The 15256-nt window shown below is 60.9% G+C and overlaps 2 protein-coding genes across 5 annotated transcripts; both read right to left on the reverse strand.

Moving 5' to 3' along the window:
• Positions 1 to 797: 797 nt before the first annotated feature.
• On the reverse strand, positions 798 to 6377 carry SCRT1 (scratch family transcriptional repressor 1). Its single transcript, XM_068161099.1, has 2 exons — positions 5277 to 6377; positions 798 to 1859 (listed from the first exon to the last, which is right to left on the reverse strand). Exons 1-2 carry the CDS (start codon positions 5386 to 5388, stop codon positions 1054 to 1056), a joined length of 918 nt encoding a protein of 305 aa, XP_068017200.1. The 5' UTR covers positions 5389 to 6377; the 3' UTR covers positions 798 to 1053.
• Positions 6378 to 8707: 2330 nt separating this feature from the next.
• FBXL6 (F-box and leucine rich repeat protein 6) lies at positions 8708 to 15219 on the reverse strand. Of its 4 annotated transcripts, none has more exons than XM_068161100.1 (10): positions 15144 to 15219; positions 14257 to 14508; positions 13878 to 14027; positions 13687 to 13750; positions 13235 to 13352; positions 12562 to 12673; positions 12343 to 12465; positions 11488 to 11740; positions 9787 to 10018; positions 8708 to 9488 (listed from the first exon to the last, which is right to left on the reverse strand). In XM_068161100.1, exons 7-10 carry the CDS (start codon positions 12424 to 12426, stop codon positions 9272 to 9274), a joined length of 786 nt encoding a protein of 261 aa, XP_068017201.1. In that variant the 5' UTR covers positions 12427 to 12465; positions 12562 to 12673; positions 13235 to 13352; positions 13687 to 13750; positions 13878 to 14027; positions 14257 to 14508; positions 15144 to 15219; the 3' UTR covers positions 8708 to 9271. The 4 variants fall into 4 exon arrangements, with proteins under 4 accessions (XP_068017201.1, XP_068017203.1, XP_068017202.1 ...); XM_068161102.1 differs by lacking the exon at positions 15144 to 15219 and adding an exon at positions 14853 to 14948 and having other exon boundaries at positions 14257 to 14441; XM_068161101.1 differs by lacking the exon at positions 15144 to 15219 and adding an exon at positions 14853 to 14948.
• Positions 15220 to 15256: the final 37 nt, after the last annotated feature.

The following is a 15256-nucleotide window of genomic DNA, read 5'->3' on the forward strand; positions in this document are numbered from 1 at the left end:
CACATGAAGCCATGACACGATGGTGGAACCCAACCAAAGTTATGATGAGGCTCAACCAAAGCCATGCTATACCTCAACCAAAACCATGACAGGATGGTGAAACCATCTGCAGACATGGTAGATCTCAACCAAAGCCATGGTGAGCTTCGACTAAAGTCATGGTAGACCTCAGCTGGAACCATGGCAGGGTGGTAGAACCCATCCAAAGCCACGGCAGGGTGATGGAACTCAGCGGAAGGCATGATGGCACTCAACCAAAGCTGTAATGGCCTTCAAATGAAGCCATGATGTAGTGGTGGAACTCAACCAAAGCTGTCATGAGACTCAATCAAAGCCATGTTTGGCCTCAGTGAAGCCATAACAGGGTTGTGGAACTCAACTAAATCCATGGCAGACCTCAACCAAAACCATGGCAGGATGCTGGAACCCAACCAAATCCATGGCTTTCCTCAAGCAAAGCCATAAGAGGGTGATGGAATCCAACCAAAGCCATGGCAGACCTCAACCAAAACCACAGCAGGGTGATGAAACCCAACCAAAACCATGGCAGACCTCAACCAAAACCACAGCAGGGTGATGAAACCAAACTGAAGCCATGGCAGACCTCAACCAAAACCACATCAGGGTGATGGAATCCAACTGAATCCATGGCAAACCTCAACCAAAACCACGTCAGGGTGATGGAACCCAACTGAAACCATGGCAGACCTCAGCTGAAGCCAGAGCAGGGTGGTGGAACCCAACCAAATCCATGACCTTCCTCAAGCAAAGCCATAAGAGGATGGTGGAGCCCAACCAAAGCCCTGGCAGACCTCAAGCAAAGCCACGGCAAGGTGGTGGAACCCAACTGAAGCCCTGGCAGACCTCAAGCAAAGCCACGGCAGGGTGGTGGAACCCAACTGAAGCTGTGATAGACCTCAGCTGAAGCCACAGCAGGGTGGTGGAACCCAACACCATCCACGGCGCTCCTCAAGCGGAGCCAGGCGGCGCCGGAATCCAACCCGAGCTGCCGTGGCACCGCTGCCTTTCGTCTTCTGAGGTGGCTTCCATGGCTCAGGCGTGGAGAGGGCTGAGGGGCGGGGGGCCGGTCCCCTTGAAGCAGGCGGACTCGTAGTGCTTGTTGAGATAGGACTTGAGGGCGAAGGTCTTGCTGCAGCGCTTGCACTTGAAGTGCTTGAAGGCCGAGTGGGTCTGCATGTGGGCGCGCAGGTTGGACCTGTCGGCGAAGGCTTTGCCGCAGTGGGCGCAACCGAAGGGCTTCTCCCCGGTGTGGGACCGCATGTGGCCTTGCAGCAGCCAGGGCCGGCTGAAGGCCTTGCCGCACACCTCACACTTGTGCTTCAAGTCGTGGGTCAGGAGGTGCATGGCCATGGCCGGCATGGAGACGTAGACCTTGCCGCAGGTGGGACACTTCTTGGCCATCTTGCTGTCCAGGCTGCGGTGGGTCTGCTTGTGGCGGCTGAGGTTGGAGGAGGTGGCGTAGGTCTTGCCGCATTCCCCGCAGGCGTGCCGCTGGAGGCTCCGGCCGGACGACGACGACGAAGAGGAGGAGGTGGAGGAAGAGGAGGAGGAGGCGGTCGTGGAGGAGTTGGCGGCGGAGTTGGCGGCCTTCCGGCGCGACCTGCCGTCGGTGATGAAGAAGGCGTCCACCGCGTAGCCCTCGCTGACGGCGGCGTCGCCGTTGATGTAGCCGGCGGCGGTCAAGGTGGTGGAGTTGGGGCTGTCCGGAGGGTCGGGGTCTACCGGGATGAAGTCGGTGCGGGTCACCGGGTAGAGGGTGGTGGGGGAGGAGGGGACCTTCAGGGTGGACTCGGGGTTGGGGGGGAAAGGGGAAGGGGAGATGTAGTCGGCAAGGTAACCTGCGGGGGGGTGGTGAGAATGGGCGAGGAGAAGGCAGGAATGGGCACAGAGAAAGAGGGAATCGGGAAGGAGAAGGCAGGAATGGTGGGAGGGGGTGAGGAGACAGTGGGGATGGTGGGAGAGGGCAAGGAGAAGGTGGGAGAGGGCGAGGAGTGGAGAAGGAGAAGATGGGAATAGGGAAGGAGAAGGTGGGAGTGGGGGGAACGGACAAGGATAAGAGAGCAATAGACAAGAAGTGGTCAGGAAAAAGGTGGGAATGGGCAAGGAGAAGGTAGGAGTGGACAAGGAGACGGTGGGAGTGAGTGGGAATGAGCAATGAGTGGACAGGAGTGGTGGGAGTAGTGGGAATGGGCAAGGAGAAGGTGGGAAGGGGCAAGGAGGGGACAGGAGTGGTGAGAGAAGCAGTTAGCGGCACCCACAGACCCAGCAGCACCGTGCTAGGGAGGCTCTGGCTGTCCCCTCCCTGTCCCCTCTCCCGTGCCGAATACTTCCCACCCCAACTCCTGCTCTTCCCTTTTCCCATGCCTTGTCCTTGTCCCTTCCCTTGTGCCCTGTCCTTTGTCCTCATCCTCTGTCCCTTGTCCCTGCCCAAAGCCCCCTGTCACTGTCCCCTTCCGTTGTCCTTTGTCCCTTGTCCCTGCCTCCATCCTTGTCACTGTCCCCTTCCCGCGTCACCAATCCCCTGTCCTGTTCCTAACCCAGTCCTTGTCCTTGTTCCTGACTGCAGTCCTTGGCCCTTCCCTTGTCACCATCCCCTTCCTTTGCCCCTTGTCCCTGCCCCTGTCCCTTGTTCCTGCCTGCAGCCCCCTGTGCCTGTCCCTTGTCCCTGTCACTGCCTCCATTCCTGTCTCCATCCCCTGTCTCATCCTTTCTCCCTTCTTGTCCCTGTCCCTTCTTCCATCCCTGTCCCTCCGCGCAGCCCCTTCCCATGTCCTCATCCCTGTCCCTTGTCTCCATCACCATTCCTGTCCCTTGTCCCCGTCCCTACCTGCAGTCCCGCAGCCACTTGTCCCTCGTCCCTCTCCCTGCCCGCAGCCTCTGTCCCTGTCCCTTGCCCCTTATTTCTGTCACAGTCTCCACAGCCCTTGCCCATGTCCCCTTCCCTGTCCCTTGTCCCTGCCTGCATCCCTGTGTCCATGTCTGTCCCTCATCCCTGTCCCCCGTCCCTTATCCCTTGTCCCTGCCCGCAGCTCCTGTTCCCGTCCCTGTCCCTCATCCCGGTCCCTACCTGCAGTCCCGCAGCCACTTGTCCCTGTCCCTTGTCCTTGTCCCTGCTCGCAGCGTCTGTCCCTTCTCCCTTACCCCCTCTCCATCCCCGTCCCTTTCTGCAGCCCTTGCCCGTGTCTCCATCTCTGTCCCTTGTCCCTTGTTCGTGTCCCTTGTCCATTGTCCCTGCTTGCATCTCTGTCCCTGATCGGAGCCCTTGTCCCTGTCCTTTCCCTTGCTCCTTTCCCCTGTCCCCAGCCTTGCCTCTTGCAGTCCCTATTGCAGTCCCTGTCCCTTATCCCTGTCCCTGCCTGCGGTCCTGCAGCCACTTGTCCCTGCCACTTGTCCCTTGCTCCTGTTCCTCCATTCCTGTCCCTTGCCCCTTGTCCCTTATTCCTGTCTCCATTCTTGTCTCATAGCTGTCCCTTGTTCTTGTCCCTGTCACTGCCTCCATCCCTGCCTCCATCCCCATCTCCAGCCCAGCCCTTGTCCCCTGCCCCTTGTTCCTGTCCACAGCCTCTGTCCCTGTCCCTTCTCTCTTGTTCTTGTCCCTGTCTCCATCCCTGCATCCATCCCCATCTCCAGCCCAGCCCTTGTCCCCTGCCCCTTGTTCCTGTCCACAGCCTCTGTCCCTGTCCCTTGTCTCTTGTTCCTGTTCCTGTCCCTGTCTCTTGTTCCTGTCCGCAGCCCCTGGCCGTGTAGCTACCCCAGTCCCTTGTCCCTGTCCCCAGTGCAGTCCCAGAGCCACTTGTCCCTGTCTGCAGCCCCATGCGTGTCCTCATCCCTGTCCCTTGTACCCGTCCCCTCTGCAGTCCCGCAGCCACTTGTCCCTGGTCCCTTGTCCCTGTCACTGCCTCCATCCCTGGACCTATCGTCATCTCCATCCCACCCTTTATCCCTTGTCCTTCATCCCTATCCCTTATCCCTGTCCCTGTCTCCTATCCCCTGCCCGTGTCTCTGCGGTATCCCTGCAGCCCCGTGTCCCCTCCGGGCCCGGTTCAAGGTCAGCCGGGGCCGTGCAGGGGCCGGGCCCCGCTGCGGCGGTTCGGTGCCGGTTACGCAACTCGCCGCAGCCGCCGCCGCAACCGGGGCCAGGCCGGGACCGGGACCGGGGGGGGGGAACCGGGCCCCGAGGATGGGGGAGCTCCAGAGGATGCTCCTGGACCGGGGGGCTCCTGGGGGCTGCGGGACTGGAGAGGCGCAGGGCGGGCTGGGGGGAGGGGGGCGGGTTGAGGGGGGTCTAAGGCAATCCGGAACTGGGGAGGCTCCGGTACTGGGGGAGGTCTGAGGGGTTCTAGGGGGGGTCCAGGGGGCTGTAGGACTGGAGGAGTCCGGGGACTCTAAGGGGGTTCAGGGGGGTCCAGAATGGAAAGGTGGAGGGGGGAGCAGTACTTGGGGAGTCCTGGAAAGTCCGGGGGGTTCCCGGGGGCCCCAGAATGAGCTGCAGAACCGGGAAGCTCCAAGACCAGAGGAGTCCGGGGGTGTCCGGGGGGATCCGAGGGTCTCCAGGTCCAGGGGGATGAGGGACATGGGAGGTCCGAGGGGCTATGGGGGGGATCGGGGGGGTTCAGTGACTGGGGGGCCCCGGGACCTGGTGGGCACGGGGGATCTCGGAGGGCTCCGAGGGTCTCGGAGCCTCTTCTCGCCCTTGAACTTGGGCTCCCTAAGACAAAAGGCAGGAGCAGAGGAACCGCTCGGGCCCTTCCGGGTCTATTCGGGTCTATTCATGTCGCTTCGGGTTTGTTTGGGTCGGTTCGGGTCTGTTCTGCCCGGGTTCAGGTGTGTTCGGCCCGGGTTCGGGTCTGTTGGGGCCCGGTTCGGGTCTGTTCGGGCCTGGGGTTCGGGTCTGTTCGGGCCCGGGGTTCGGGTTTACTCGGTTTAAACTCGGTACTACTCCTTTCTAACTGACCCGGTTCGGTTCTGTTCGGCTCGGTTCGGGTCTCCCCAGATTCTATTTAGCTTTTCTCGGCCTGCTCTGGTTCTAAGGGGCCCAGTTCGGTTCTGCTCGGCTCCGTTCGGGTCTACTCGGCCCAGCTGTCGTTCTATGGGCCCGGTTCCGTTCTCCCTGCTTCTCCCCGGTTCTCCCTGGCCCCTCTCGGCCCCTCTCGGCCCCACGGTAGCAGCGGGCGGCGCAGCGGAATGCGTCGGGCCCCGGTTTCCTTCCCTCCCCCCCCATCTCCATCCCCCTGTTCTCCGCCGCCGGTTCTTACCCTTGTCGTGTAAGCGGGCCCCAAAATCCGCCCGGGACCGACCGTAGGGAGCATCAAGCCCGGCGGGGAACTCATCGAGCTTCACCTTCTTCACCAGGAACGACCGGGGCATGGTTCCACCGGGGGCTCCACCACCACAAAGGGACCCCCCCCCCCTCCGGTAACGGGAGATATGGGGGGGGGTGGGGGGGGTGGCGAGCGTCGGTGGTTTAAACCGTGCCTACGGCTTTGTGAGGCGGACGAAGCCGCCCAGCTTCAAAGTGGGGCCACCAGTAACCTCCAGTCTCTGCCGTGTTGGGATCGGTGAGGCCGCAGCCGGAGCAGCGGCCACCGGTTAAACCCCCCTCTGCCAGCCGGCATCGACCGGTTTAACGGAGAGGGGGGTGATGGAGGGCGAGGAGAAGGAAGTGGGGGCGGAGGAGTCAGAACCCTCTGATGATGGTCCCGGTAGGGGCTCCGCTGGTGCAGCACCAGGGACAGCGGCTCCGCTCAGCACCGCAACTCCGCTCAGCACCGCGGACAGCGGCTCCCTTCGGCTCTTTCCGGCTCCTTTCGGCTCCGTTCAAACCCCCTCTGGTATTTCTCGCTTCTTCAATACCGGAGACAACGTCTCCGTTCGGTTCTTTTCGCCTCTTTTCGGCTTCGTTCGGCTCCCTTCAGTCCCGGTGAAGCCTCCGGTAGCTCCCGGTGGTTACTGATGCAGCCTCCAATAGCATCCAGTAGCTCCCAGTGTTTTAACCTCTTCAGCTCACGGTAGCTCCCAGTGGCTCCTGGTGCAGCCTCCGGTAGCTCCCAGTGGCTTCCAGTTCAGGTTCAGTGGCTCCCAGCTCATCGGCACCGGGATCGGCAGCTCCGTTCAGTCCCTTTTAGCTCCCGGTGGCTCCTGGTGCAGGCTCCGATGGCTTCCAGTAGCTCTCAGTGCAGGTTCAGTGGCTCCTAGTAGCTGCCGCTACCTCCCAGTACCTCGCAGGGCAGCTCCCGGTACCTCAACCTCGGGAGCAGCAGCTCCGTTCAGTAGCTCCCAGTAGCTGCCAGTAGCTCCCAGCTGGAGGTTCCCGGGGCAGCAGGGACCGGCGTGGGGGGAGGGGAAGGGAGCGGCGGCGGATTTATTTTGGGGGGGTCCCCGGTGGGGGGGGGCGAGGGGGGGTCCCCGATGCCGCCGCCGCTGCGCTCGGGGAGCCCCGAGTGGGAGAGACTGGGGCGGGGGGCGGAGCTTAAAGGAAGAGGGCGGGGTCTCAGTGGGGGTGGGGCTATATGCGGGCGGGGCTAAACGGAGGGATGGAATCCCGGGGAGGGAGAACCCTGGGAATGGATTGGGATGGGGTGGGGGTGGACGGGGCTGGACTGGGATGAGATGGAATGGGATTAACTGGCATAGAGTGGGAAGAGGAAAGAGATGGAGAATGGATTGGGGCGGGGATGGACTGGGATGGAGTGGAAACAGACTGGGATGGGTGGAGAGGGAAGGAGATGGATTGGGATAGAGCAGGATTGACTGGGATAGGATGAATTGAGACAGACTGGGAGGGACTGGGGTGAGATGGAGATAAAACGTGATTGACAGGGATGGGGTGAAGATGGACTGGGAGGAAATGAGATGGAATTAACTGTGAGGGACTGGGATTAACTGGGATGAATTTGCCAAGGGAAGGTTGGATGAATGGAGATGAAAGGGCGATGGGCTGGGATGGGCTGGGATGGGAAGGAGACAGGGATGAACTGGGATGGGGTGAACTTGGCTTGAAAGGAGCTGGAGCTAAACTGGATTGAATGGGGCTGAGATGAACTGGGACTGGTCAGTTCCAGCCTGGTGCCAGCACTGGGACAAACTGGGAGCAATGAGAAAGGGTGGGGGAGGGGCAGAGAGTGGAGGAGGGATTGGGGTGCAGGTGGTAGCCCTTCTCCTCCCCCGGGACCTGCTGTAATTTGCATATTAATGAAGCTTAATGAGGGGGGAGGGGTAGCCCCAGCTGGGACCCAGAGCCCTCATTAATATGCTAATTTGCCCCGCCCCCTCCCAGTGCCCAACTGGGAGCTGAGGAGGCCAAACTGGGAGGCAAAGTGATGTAACTGGGGCCCTATTGCCTCCCACTTAACCCAGCATGCCATGGCTAGTGCTAGGTAGTGCTCCCAGGGCACCCAGTTAAACCTCACTGGTGTACCCAGCCATTCCCCACCAGTGTTCTCAGTACCCTTCCTGGTGCATCCATCAGTGCTCCCACTGCATCCATCAGTGCTCCCAGGGCACCCAGTTAAACCTCACTGGTGCATCCATCAGTGCTCCCCCCCAATTAACCCTCACCAGTGCACCCAGCATGGGAAGGGTTAATCCTGCCCAGTGCTCCCAGTACAGCTGCTCTTCACCTAGATGATCCTGAAGGTCATTCCCAACCCAGCCCTTTCCCTCATTCTGTGATTCCCATGCTGGATGTACTGGTGAGGGCTAACTGGGTGTACTGGGAGCACTGGGCAGGGTTAACCCTTCCCATACCTATCCTATTCCCCATCCTAGTTCACCCCAGTCCATCCCATCCCAGTTCAACCCATCTGCAACCCACCCCAGTCTACGTTAGTCTGTCCCAGTTCCTCCCACTTCAACCCACCCCATCCCATCCCACCTCAATCTATTCCATCCCAGTTCAACCCAGCCCATGCCAGTTCATCCCCTTTCACAGACTCATGGAATGGGTTGGAAGGGACTTTGAAGAGCACCCAGTTCCAACCACCCCACCCTGGGCAGGGACACCTTGCACTGGAACAGACTGCTCCAGGCCTCATCCAGCCTGGCCTTGAACACTTCCAAGGAGGGGGCATCCAGGAGTGCCCTGGGCAACCTGGTCCAGTGTCTTCCAATCTGGATCCACCACCCCTTGTCCTATCACTACAAGCCCTTGGAAAAAGTCCTTCCCCAGCTTTCCTGGACCCCCCTTGATGTCCTGGAAGGCCACCAGAAGGTCTCCTCAGAACTTTCTCTTCTCCAGGCTCAACAGAGCCCAAACTCTCTCAGCCTGTCCCATAAGGAGGTTCTCCATCTTTCTGATCATCTTCTTGGCCTCCTCCAGACCCACTCCAGCAGTTCCATGTCCTTCTTGTGCACTGATGTCCACAGCCCAATGCACTCCAGTGCATCCCAGTCCCCTCCCGTCTCCTACCCCAGTCCACCCCTTCCACCCCAGTGCATCCCAGCTCCACTCCAGTGCATCCCAGCCCCCATCCTCTCTCCCACCCCATTCCTGCTCTATCCCCACCCTTCCTACCCTAGTTCATCCCACCCCAGTTCAACCAGCTTCCCTCCAGGCTATCCTATTTCATCCCAGCCCCACCTCACCCCCATCTCCATCCTGTGCCCACCCCACTTCATTCCATCTCCATCCCCATCTCATCCCAGTTCCACTCCCCAGGAAGCTCTCCCCCAAAAGCAAGCAGCAGGGCTGGGTCAGAAGCTTTACTGGGAGATGCCCCCAAACTGGGAGCCTAAACTGGGGAGGTCCAAACTAGGAAGTACAAAAATGTGAGGATACAAACAGGGAGGTCATGAACCCAAGCAGGGCTGCCAACTGGTGCAGGAACTCCAGGGGGGACTTTGGGGGAGCTCCTGGCCAGGGGGCTCCTGGTGGCCATAGGTCTCCTATTGACCATGGATTTCCTTGTCCCCATGGGGCTTCTGCTCCACTGTACACGTCCTAGTCACCATGAAACTCGTGGTGGCCATGGGCCTTCTGGGCACCATGGACCTCCTGGTGGTTGTGGGACTCTGGGTACCATGGGGCTTGCGGTGGCCATGGGCTTCCTGGTCACTGAGGGTCCACTGGTCACTGTGGATCTCCTACAGGCCATGGGACTCCTACTGACTATGGAGCTCCTGGTCATCATGGGGCTCCTGGTAGCCATGGAGCTCCTGGTCACCACGAGGCTCCTCATCACTGTGGGTCTTCTGGTGGCCAGAGTACTCCTGGACTCATGTTTCTTGATCAGCATGGACCTCACGGTGGCTCCTACTGGCCTTGAGGTTGCTGTTCACCGTGGATCTCCTGGTCACCATGGTTCTCCTGGTGGCTGTGGCTCTCCTGGTCACCACAACAGTGTCCAACCAGCACCTCCAAGCACCTGGTCACCTCCTCACGCCCTCGATGGGCCCTCTTGGTGCCCCTGGGCAACCGGCGACACGACGACAGGTTGAGGTAGGACAACCCTGGGCAGGTGGCCAGGACACTGGTGGGGAGGTGCCACATCACTGCGGTGGTCACCACCTCACGGTGCTCATCACCTCCTGGTGGTCTCTCCATGGTGATTATCACCTTACCGCTGGTCATAACCTGGTGGTGTCACCGCATGGTGCTCATCACCTCGCGGTGGTCACTTCGTGGTGCCACCATGTGACAGCCACCTTGTGGCGCCACCTCATGGCAATTATCACCTTACCACCGGTCACAACCTGGTGCCATCACCTCACGGCGGTCACCACCTCATGGTGCCACCTCTCCACCTCCACCCTGCCCCCAAAGCTCACCTGAGACCTTCAGCGGTGACCTTGGTGCCGGCCAAGTTAAGGGACCTCAAGGGGGCGTCGCGGCTGAAGGCGGCCATGGCCTGGGCCAGGTCTCCTGGCTCGAAGTGGCGTCCAGCCAGGTCCAGCTCCTGCAGGCTCCGTCGCCACTTCCGGGCCAGGGCGGCGCTGCCCTCGGCCAGCCGCGGGACGCGCTCGGAGCCGCACGGCAAGCCCAGGTAGAGGCGCTCCAGCTCTGCGGGGACACCAGCCGGGGCTTGCACCAGCACGGGGCCACCACACGGCCAACAAGGCAAGGAGGGAGCGGGACACGGCCAACAAGGCAGGACCTGAGCAAGCCTCAGCCGTGGCTTGGCCAAGACATGACCAACAAGCCAAGATGGGACCAAGGGGAGAAGGCGGTACCGAGATGTGACCAAGGCATGGCCAAGACATGACCAAGGCTTGGCCAATGAGACAAGGCATAGTCAAGACATGACCAAGATGAGACCAAGAAGACAAGATACACCTACAAGAGGAAATATGGCCAAGAGGTGCAGACATGGCCAAGAAAACACATGACCACGATATGGCCAAGACGACAGAGACATGGCCAAGCTATGGCCCAGACATGACCAACAAGCCAAGACATCACCAGACACGGTCAAGAAGATAACACATGACCAAGACATGGTCAAGAAAACAAAACATGCAAGACATGACCAAGGCATGACCAAGGCATGACCAAGGAGGCAAGATAGTACCAAGGCTTGACTGAGACATGACCGAGACATGGTCAAGAAGACAAAACATGACAAACACAGCCAAGATCCAGCCAAGGCACGGGCTCTGAGGGCTTTCCCAACCTGAGTGACTCTATAAAGTAGACATCACCAAGACATGACCAAGAAATGGCCAAGATGGTGGACAAGAAGCTCACCAGGAGCTCTCAGTGTGCACTTGCAGCCCGCAAAGCCAATCAGATCCTGGGCTGCAGCAGGAGAAGTGTGGCCAGCAGGGCAAGGGAGGTGATCCTCCCCCTCTGCTCAGCTCTGGGGAGACCCCACCTGGAGTACTGCCTCCAGTTCTGGAGCCCCTATGACAAGAGGGATGTGGAGGTGCTGAAAGGTGTCCAGAGCAGGGCCAGGAGGATGAGCAGAGGGCTGGAGCACCTCTCCTATGAGGACAGACAAGGAGTTGGGGCTGTTCAGTCTGCAGAAGAGAAGGCTCCCAGGTGACCTCATTGTGGCCTTCCAGGATCTGAAGGGGGCTACAGGAAGGCTGGGGAAGGACTTCTCAGGATCTCAGGCAGTGCTAGGACTAGGGGGAATGGAATGAAGCTGGAGGTGGGGAGATTCAGGCTGGAGGGGAGGAGGAAGTTCTTCACCATGAGAGTGGTGAAGCCCTGGAATAGGTTGTCCAGGGAGGTGGTTGGGGCCCTGTCCCTGGAGATGTTTAAGCCCAGGCTGGATGAGGCTCTGGCCAGGCTGATCTAGTGTGGGGTGTCCCTGCCCATGGCAGGGGGGTTGGAACTGGAGGATCCTTGTGGTCCCTTCCAACCCTGACTGATACTATGATATTAAGATGTGACCAAGAAAATGCAGCATGGCCGAGACAGGGCCAAGCAGCCAGGACAGGGCCAAGCAGCCAGGACAGGGCCAAGCCGTGCCCAGAGCACATCCATCAACCCCTGGCCCTCAGGCTGAGGTGGGGCTGGGCTCTCACCGAGGCAGGGCAGGTCCAGCAGCCCGCGGGGGGTGACGCGGGCACAGCCGCGCAGGTCCAGCAGCCGCAGCCCGGGGGACCTGTGGAGAAGCCTCTGCAGCAGCAGGTCCCCAATGCCGCTGCCGCCCTCGGGGCTGGCCAGGGACAGCTCCACCAGCTGGGGGAAGCCAGCGGAGGCGCCAGGGGAGGTGGCGCCGGCAGGAGGCTGGCGGCAGGGCCGGGGGTCCAAGGTGACGTTGAGGAGGCGAAGAACCTGGCAGAGAGATGGAGAAGGTGGTGACAAAGGGGGAGGAGGAGGGGACAGCTTTGGGAGGGGAGAGGAGAAGGTGGGGGGGACGTTTTTTGGGGGGTGGTGACACAAGACAGGGCTCAGGCACAGCTGGAGGGTGCTGGGGACAGTTTTGGTGTGGGGGGTTACGGGGGTGTCACTTTGGTGTCACCTGCAGTTGGGGACAGAGGGGACAAGGGAAGGGACAGCTGGGGGGGGGGAGGGGGAGACAACACAGTTTTGGTGGAGAGTTGGAGGCAATTTAGTGGGGGGAGGCCAGGGGGGTGTCACCATCAGCTGGGGACAAGGTGGGGGGGACAAAGAGGGCACAGTTTGGAGCAGGGGGCAAAATGACCTTTTGGGGGGAGGACTGGGGACACTTATTTGGGGTAGGGAATGTCCAGGGGGTGTCACTTTGGAGCCACCCTCATTTGGGGACACAGATGGGGGGGGGGGACACATTTTGGGGGGGGGAGTTAAGGATAATTTGGTGAGGGGGACACAAATTTGGGAGCAGGGTGGGGACACAAGGTAGAGTTTGGGGACAATGTGGGGGGGGGGGGTCAGGGGGACCACTTTGGTGTCACCTTGAGCTGGGGACAGGCACCCTGCAGGCCCTCCACCGGCAGCAGCAGGGGGGGGGCCAGGCCACTGCACCCCCCAGGCCCCATGTCCAGCTCCAGGAGCTGCAGCTGTGGGCAGAGCCCCCCCTGGGGGGAGGGGAGGGGGATTAGTATGGGGCAGGTGTGAGGCTGGGACCCACTTGTGGGTCCTGCCCTCCCCCCAGGTGATGGCCCCCAACTCACAGCCAGTGCAGGCAGAATGGGAGGGGCCCATCGGGGGGTCGCAGCTCAGGAGCAGCTCCTGCAGGGGGGGCCCCAGGGGGGTCAGGAACGGAAGGAGGGGAGGAGGATCCAGCTAGAAGTGAGGAGACCTCCACAATTAATGATTGACTAATAAAGGTTAATTGGTTAACTAATGGGGGAGTTAATTAACTAATGGGGGAAGTAATTTAAGGGGGGGGCTGGGGTAATTAAAGAAGGGTTCAAATAATAGGGGGAGGGGAGTACACTTTTTGCCCCCAATACCTGCCCCCATTTATTTTGGCCCCCCCCAGGTTTTAACACCCCCAGCTTTTGCCCCCCTGAGTGCCCCCAAATTTTAACCCCCCCCATTTTTTAACCCCCCCAAACACCCCCAGCTTTTGCCCCCAAATTTTAATCCCCCCCATTTTTTAACCCCCCCCAAACACCCCCAGCTTTTGCCCCCCCGAGTGCCCCCAAATTTTAACCCCCCCCCATTTTTTAACCCCCCCCAAACACCCCCAGCTTTTGCCCCCCCACCCCGAGTGCCCCCCAAATTTTACACCCCCCCCCCATTTTTTAATGTTCCAAGTTGTACCTCCCAAAGAGTTTTCCCCAAAACACCTTCATGTTTTAGCCCCCCCCCCCCATTTTAACCCCCCCCCCCCCCCCTCACCTGGCACAGCCTCAGCTGCAGGCGCCGCAGGTTGGGGCAGGGCGGGGGTGGGGCCGGGACCCCCCCCACATCGGGACAGGGACAGCGACAGGAGCTGGGGGCAGCCAGCAGAGAGAGCCTGGAACGTGGGGCAGGACCTGGTGAAGTGTGGGGCTGGGACCCATAAGTGGCTCCCAACCCTCCCCCCCCCCCCTTTATGGGTCCTGCCACCCACTTCGGGGTCCCTCCCCCACACTTGCAGGTCCCAGTCCCCTGCTTATGGTTCCCCCCCCCCCCAAAACTATGGGGCCCCTGCCCCACGTTTATGGATCCTGTTCCCCTTATTATGGGTCCCAACCCCTCTCATGGGTGCCAGCCCTTCATTAATGAGTCCTGCCCCCCAAGTTATGGGACCCACCCCTCACTTATGTGTCCAGCCCCACACATATGGGTCCAGCCCCGCCAAGTCTCACCTGCAGCAGGGGCCCCACGTGGCTCTTCCACCCCTGCAGCTCAAACTCCTGCAGCAGCCTCAACCTTTGGGGGGGAAACGTCACTTATGGGGCTGCCCCACCTCTATGGGGCTAGCCCCCACATCCATGGGGCTGCCCTGCATATGTAGGGGGGTGTCATGAGGGTACTCCCCCCCCCCCCCAGCACCCACCTGCTCTTTGCCAACTCACAGAAGGGACTCAGGCTTTTGGGGGGCCGCTGTGGGGCTGGTGCCCTCCAAGTGTGCCCCCCAAGTGAGACCTTTTGCCAAAGGTGGGGGTCAGAGGCCACCAGGTTCCACAGGCGACAGACACGGGCGGCCCTAGGGGGCAAATATGTGGGGCAGCCCCATAGATATGGGGCTGGGCCCCCAAGTGACACCCCCCCACCCCCATCCCCCAAGTGAGATCTTCCCATGATGGATCCACGTTGGTGGTTCTGGGGGGGTGATTATGACACCATCACCTACCCCACACATGTGGGGTAGCCCCATAGATGGGGGGGGAGGGGACTAGGCCCATATCCATGGGACAGCCCCACAAGTGCCCCACCTGCAGAGGATGGGAACGGCTCCATCCTGCGCCACAGCTGCCTGGAAGACACGGAGCAGGATCTCGGGGGGCAGGTGTCTGCCCCACAAGTTCCTCTGCCCCACGGCGCCATCGCCCTCAGTCTCCTCCTGCCGTCGCCTCTTGCGCCGTCGGGGGGGACGTGGGGTGGGAGGTGGGGCAGAGAGCTGTGGGGCAGGGCATTCTTTGAGCCCCAGAGATGGAACTTGTGGGGCTGGAAGTGGAGCTGTGGGGCTGAGAGGTCGTGGGGCAGGAGGGTCAGAGCCGTGGGGGGCACAGGACATTACCAAGATGCCCTTAGCATGCCTCACACGTGTCCCAGTGAGCCCCACATCCAGCCCCACGGATGCCCTATTTGTGACCCACATCCAACCCCATGGCAACACCACATTTTGCCCCACAGCATGGCACATGCCTGCCCCATATCCTACCCCATATCCACCTCCATAACCCTACACCTGTCCCATATGCAGCCCCATTGCCCCACATCCTGCCCCACAGCAGCCACACATCTCCATACCAAGCCCCGTAGCATCCCTCACATTCTGCCCCATATCCAGCCCCACAGCATCACTCACATAGAGCTCTACAGGCAGCTCCATGGTCCCACATCTGCCCCACATCGTGTCCCATATGCAGCTCTACAGTAAGCCCCACAGCCCCCTGTCCATAGCGGGACACGCACCCTGCAACCCCAACCCCAACCCCACCCCCACCCCCCTGCACCCCTGCAGCCCCACACCCCACGCCACAGCGGGACACACAACCTGCCCCATCCCCCCCCCCCCGGTTAATCTCCCCTTTCCTCCTCGCGACTTCCCCCCCCCACAACCCCGTCTCTGACGCACTTCCGGCCCCCGCACGCTCACCTCCCGGCCGCCGCCATCTTGCCCAAGAGGCGCGGCCCGATGGGAGAAGGGGCGGGAAATAAGGCGTGACACACGCAACGGCCCCGCCCCTCCCGTATATGGGCCCCGCCCCC

Source organism: Melanerpes formicivorus, unplaced genomic scaffold, assembly GCF_026170545.1.
Source record: "Melanerpes formicivorus ecotype bairdi unplaced genomic scaffold, bMelFor1.0.p_v2 SCAF_56, whole genome shotgun sequence".
Classification (NCBI taxonomy): domain Eukaryota; kingdom Metazoa; phylum Chordata; class Aves; order Piciformes; family Picidae; genus Melanerpes; species Melanerpes formicivorus.

What these genes read in the sequence shown, in the direction of transcription:
- SCRT1 (XM_068161099.1), bottom strand. Translation starts at nt 5,388, where the DNA reads ATGCCCCGGTCGTTCCTGGTGAAGAAGGTGAAGCTCGATGAGTTCCCC. An exon ending in GGCCCGCTTACACGACAAGG is followed by an intron (nt 1,860 to 5,276) that starts GTAAGAACCGGC and finishes ACCCCCCCGCAG; the next exon opens with GTTACCTTGCCGACTACATC.
- FBXL6 (XM_068161100.1), bottom strand. Translation starts at nt 12,426, where the DNA reads ATGGGGCCTGGGGGGTGCAGTGGCCTGGCCCCCCCCCTGCTGCTGCCG. An exon ending in GCTGGACCTGCCCTGCCTCG is followed by an intron (nt 10,019 to 11,487) that starts GTGAGAGCCCAG and finishes GTGTCCCCGCAG; the next exon opens with AGCTGGAGCGCCTCTACCTG. An exon ending in GTCACCGCTGAAGGTCTCAG is followed by an intron (nt 9,489 to 9,786) that starts GTGAGCTTTGGG and finishes CCTCCCCACCAG; the next exon opens with TGTCCTGGCCACCTGCCCAG.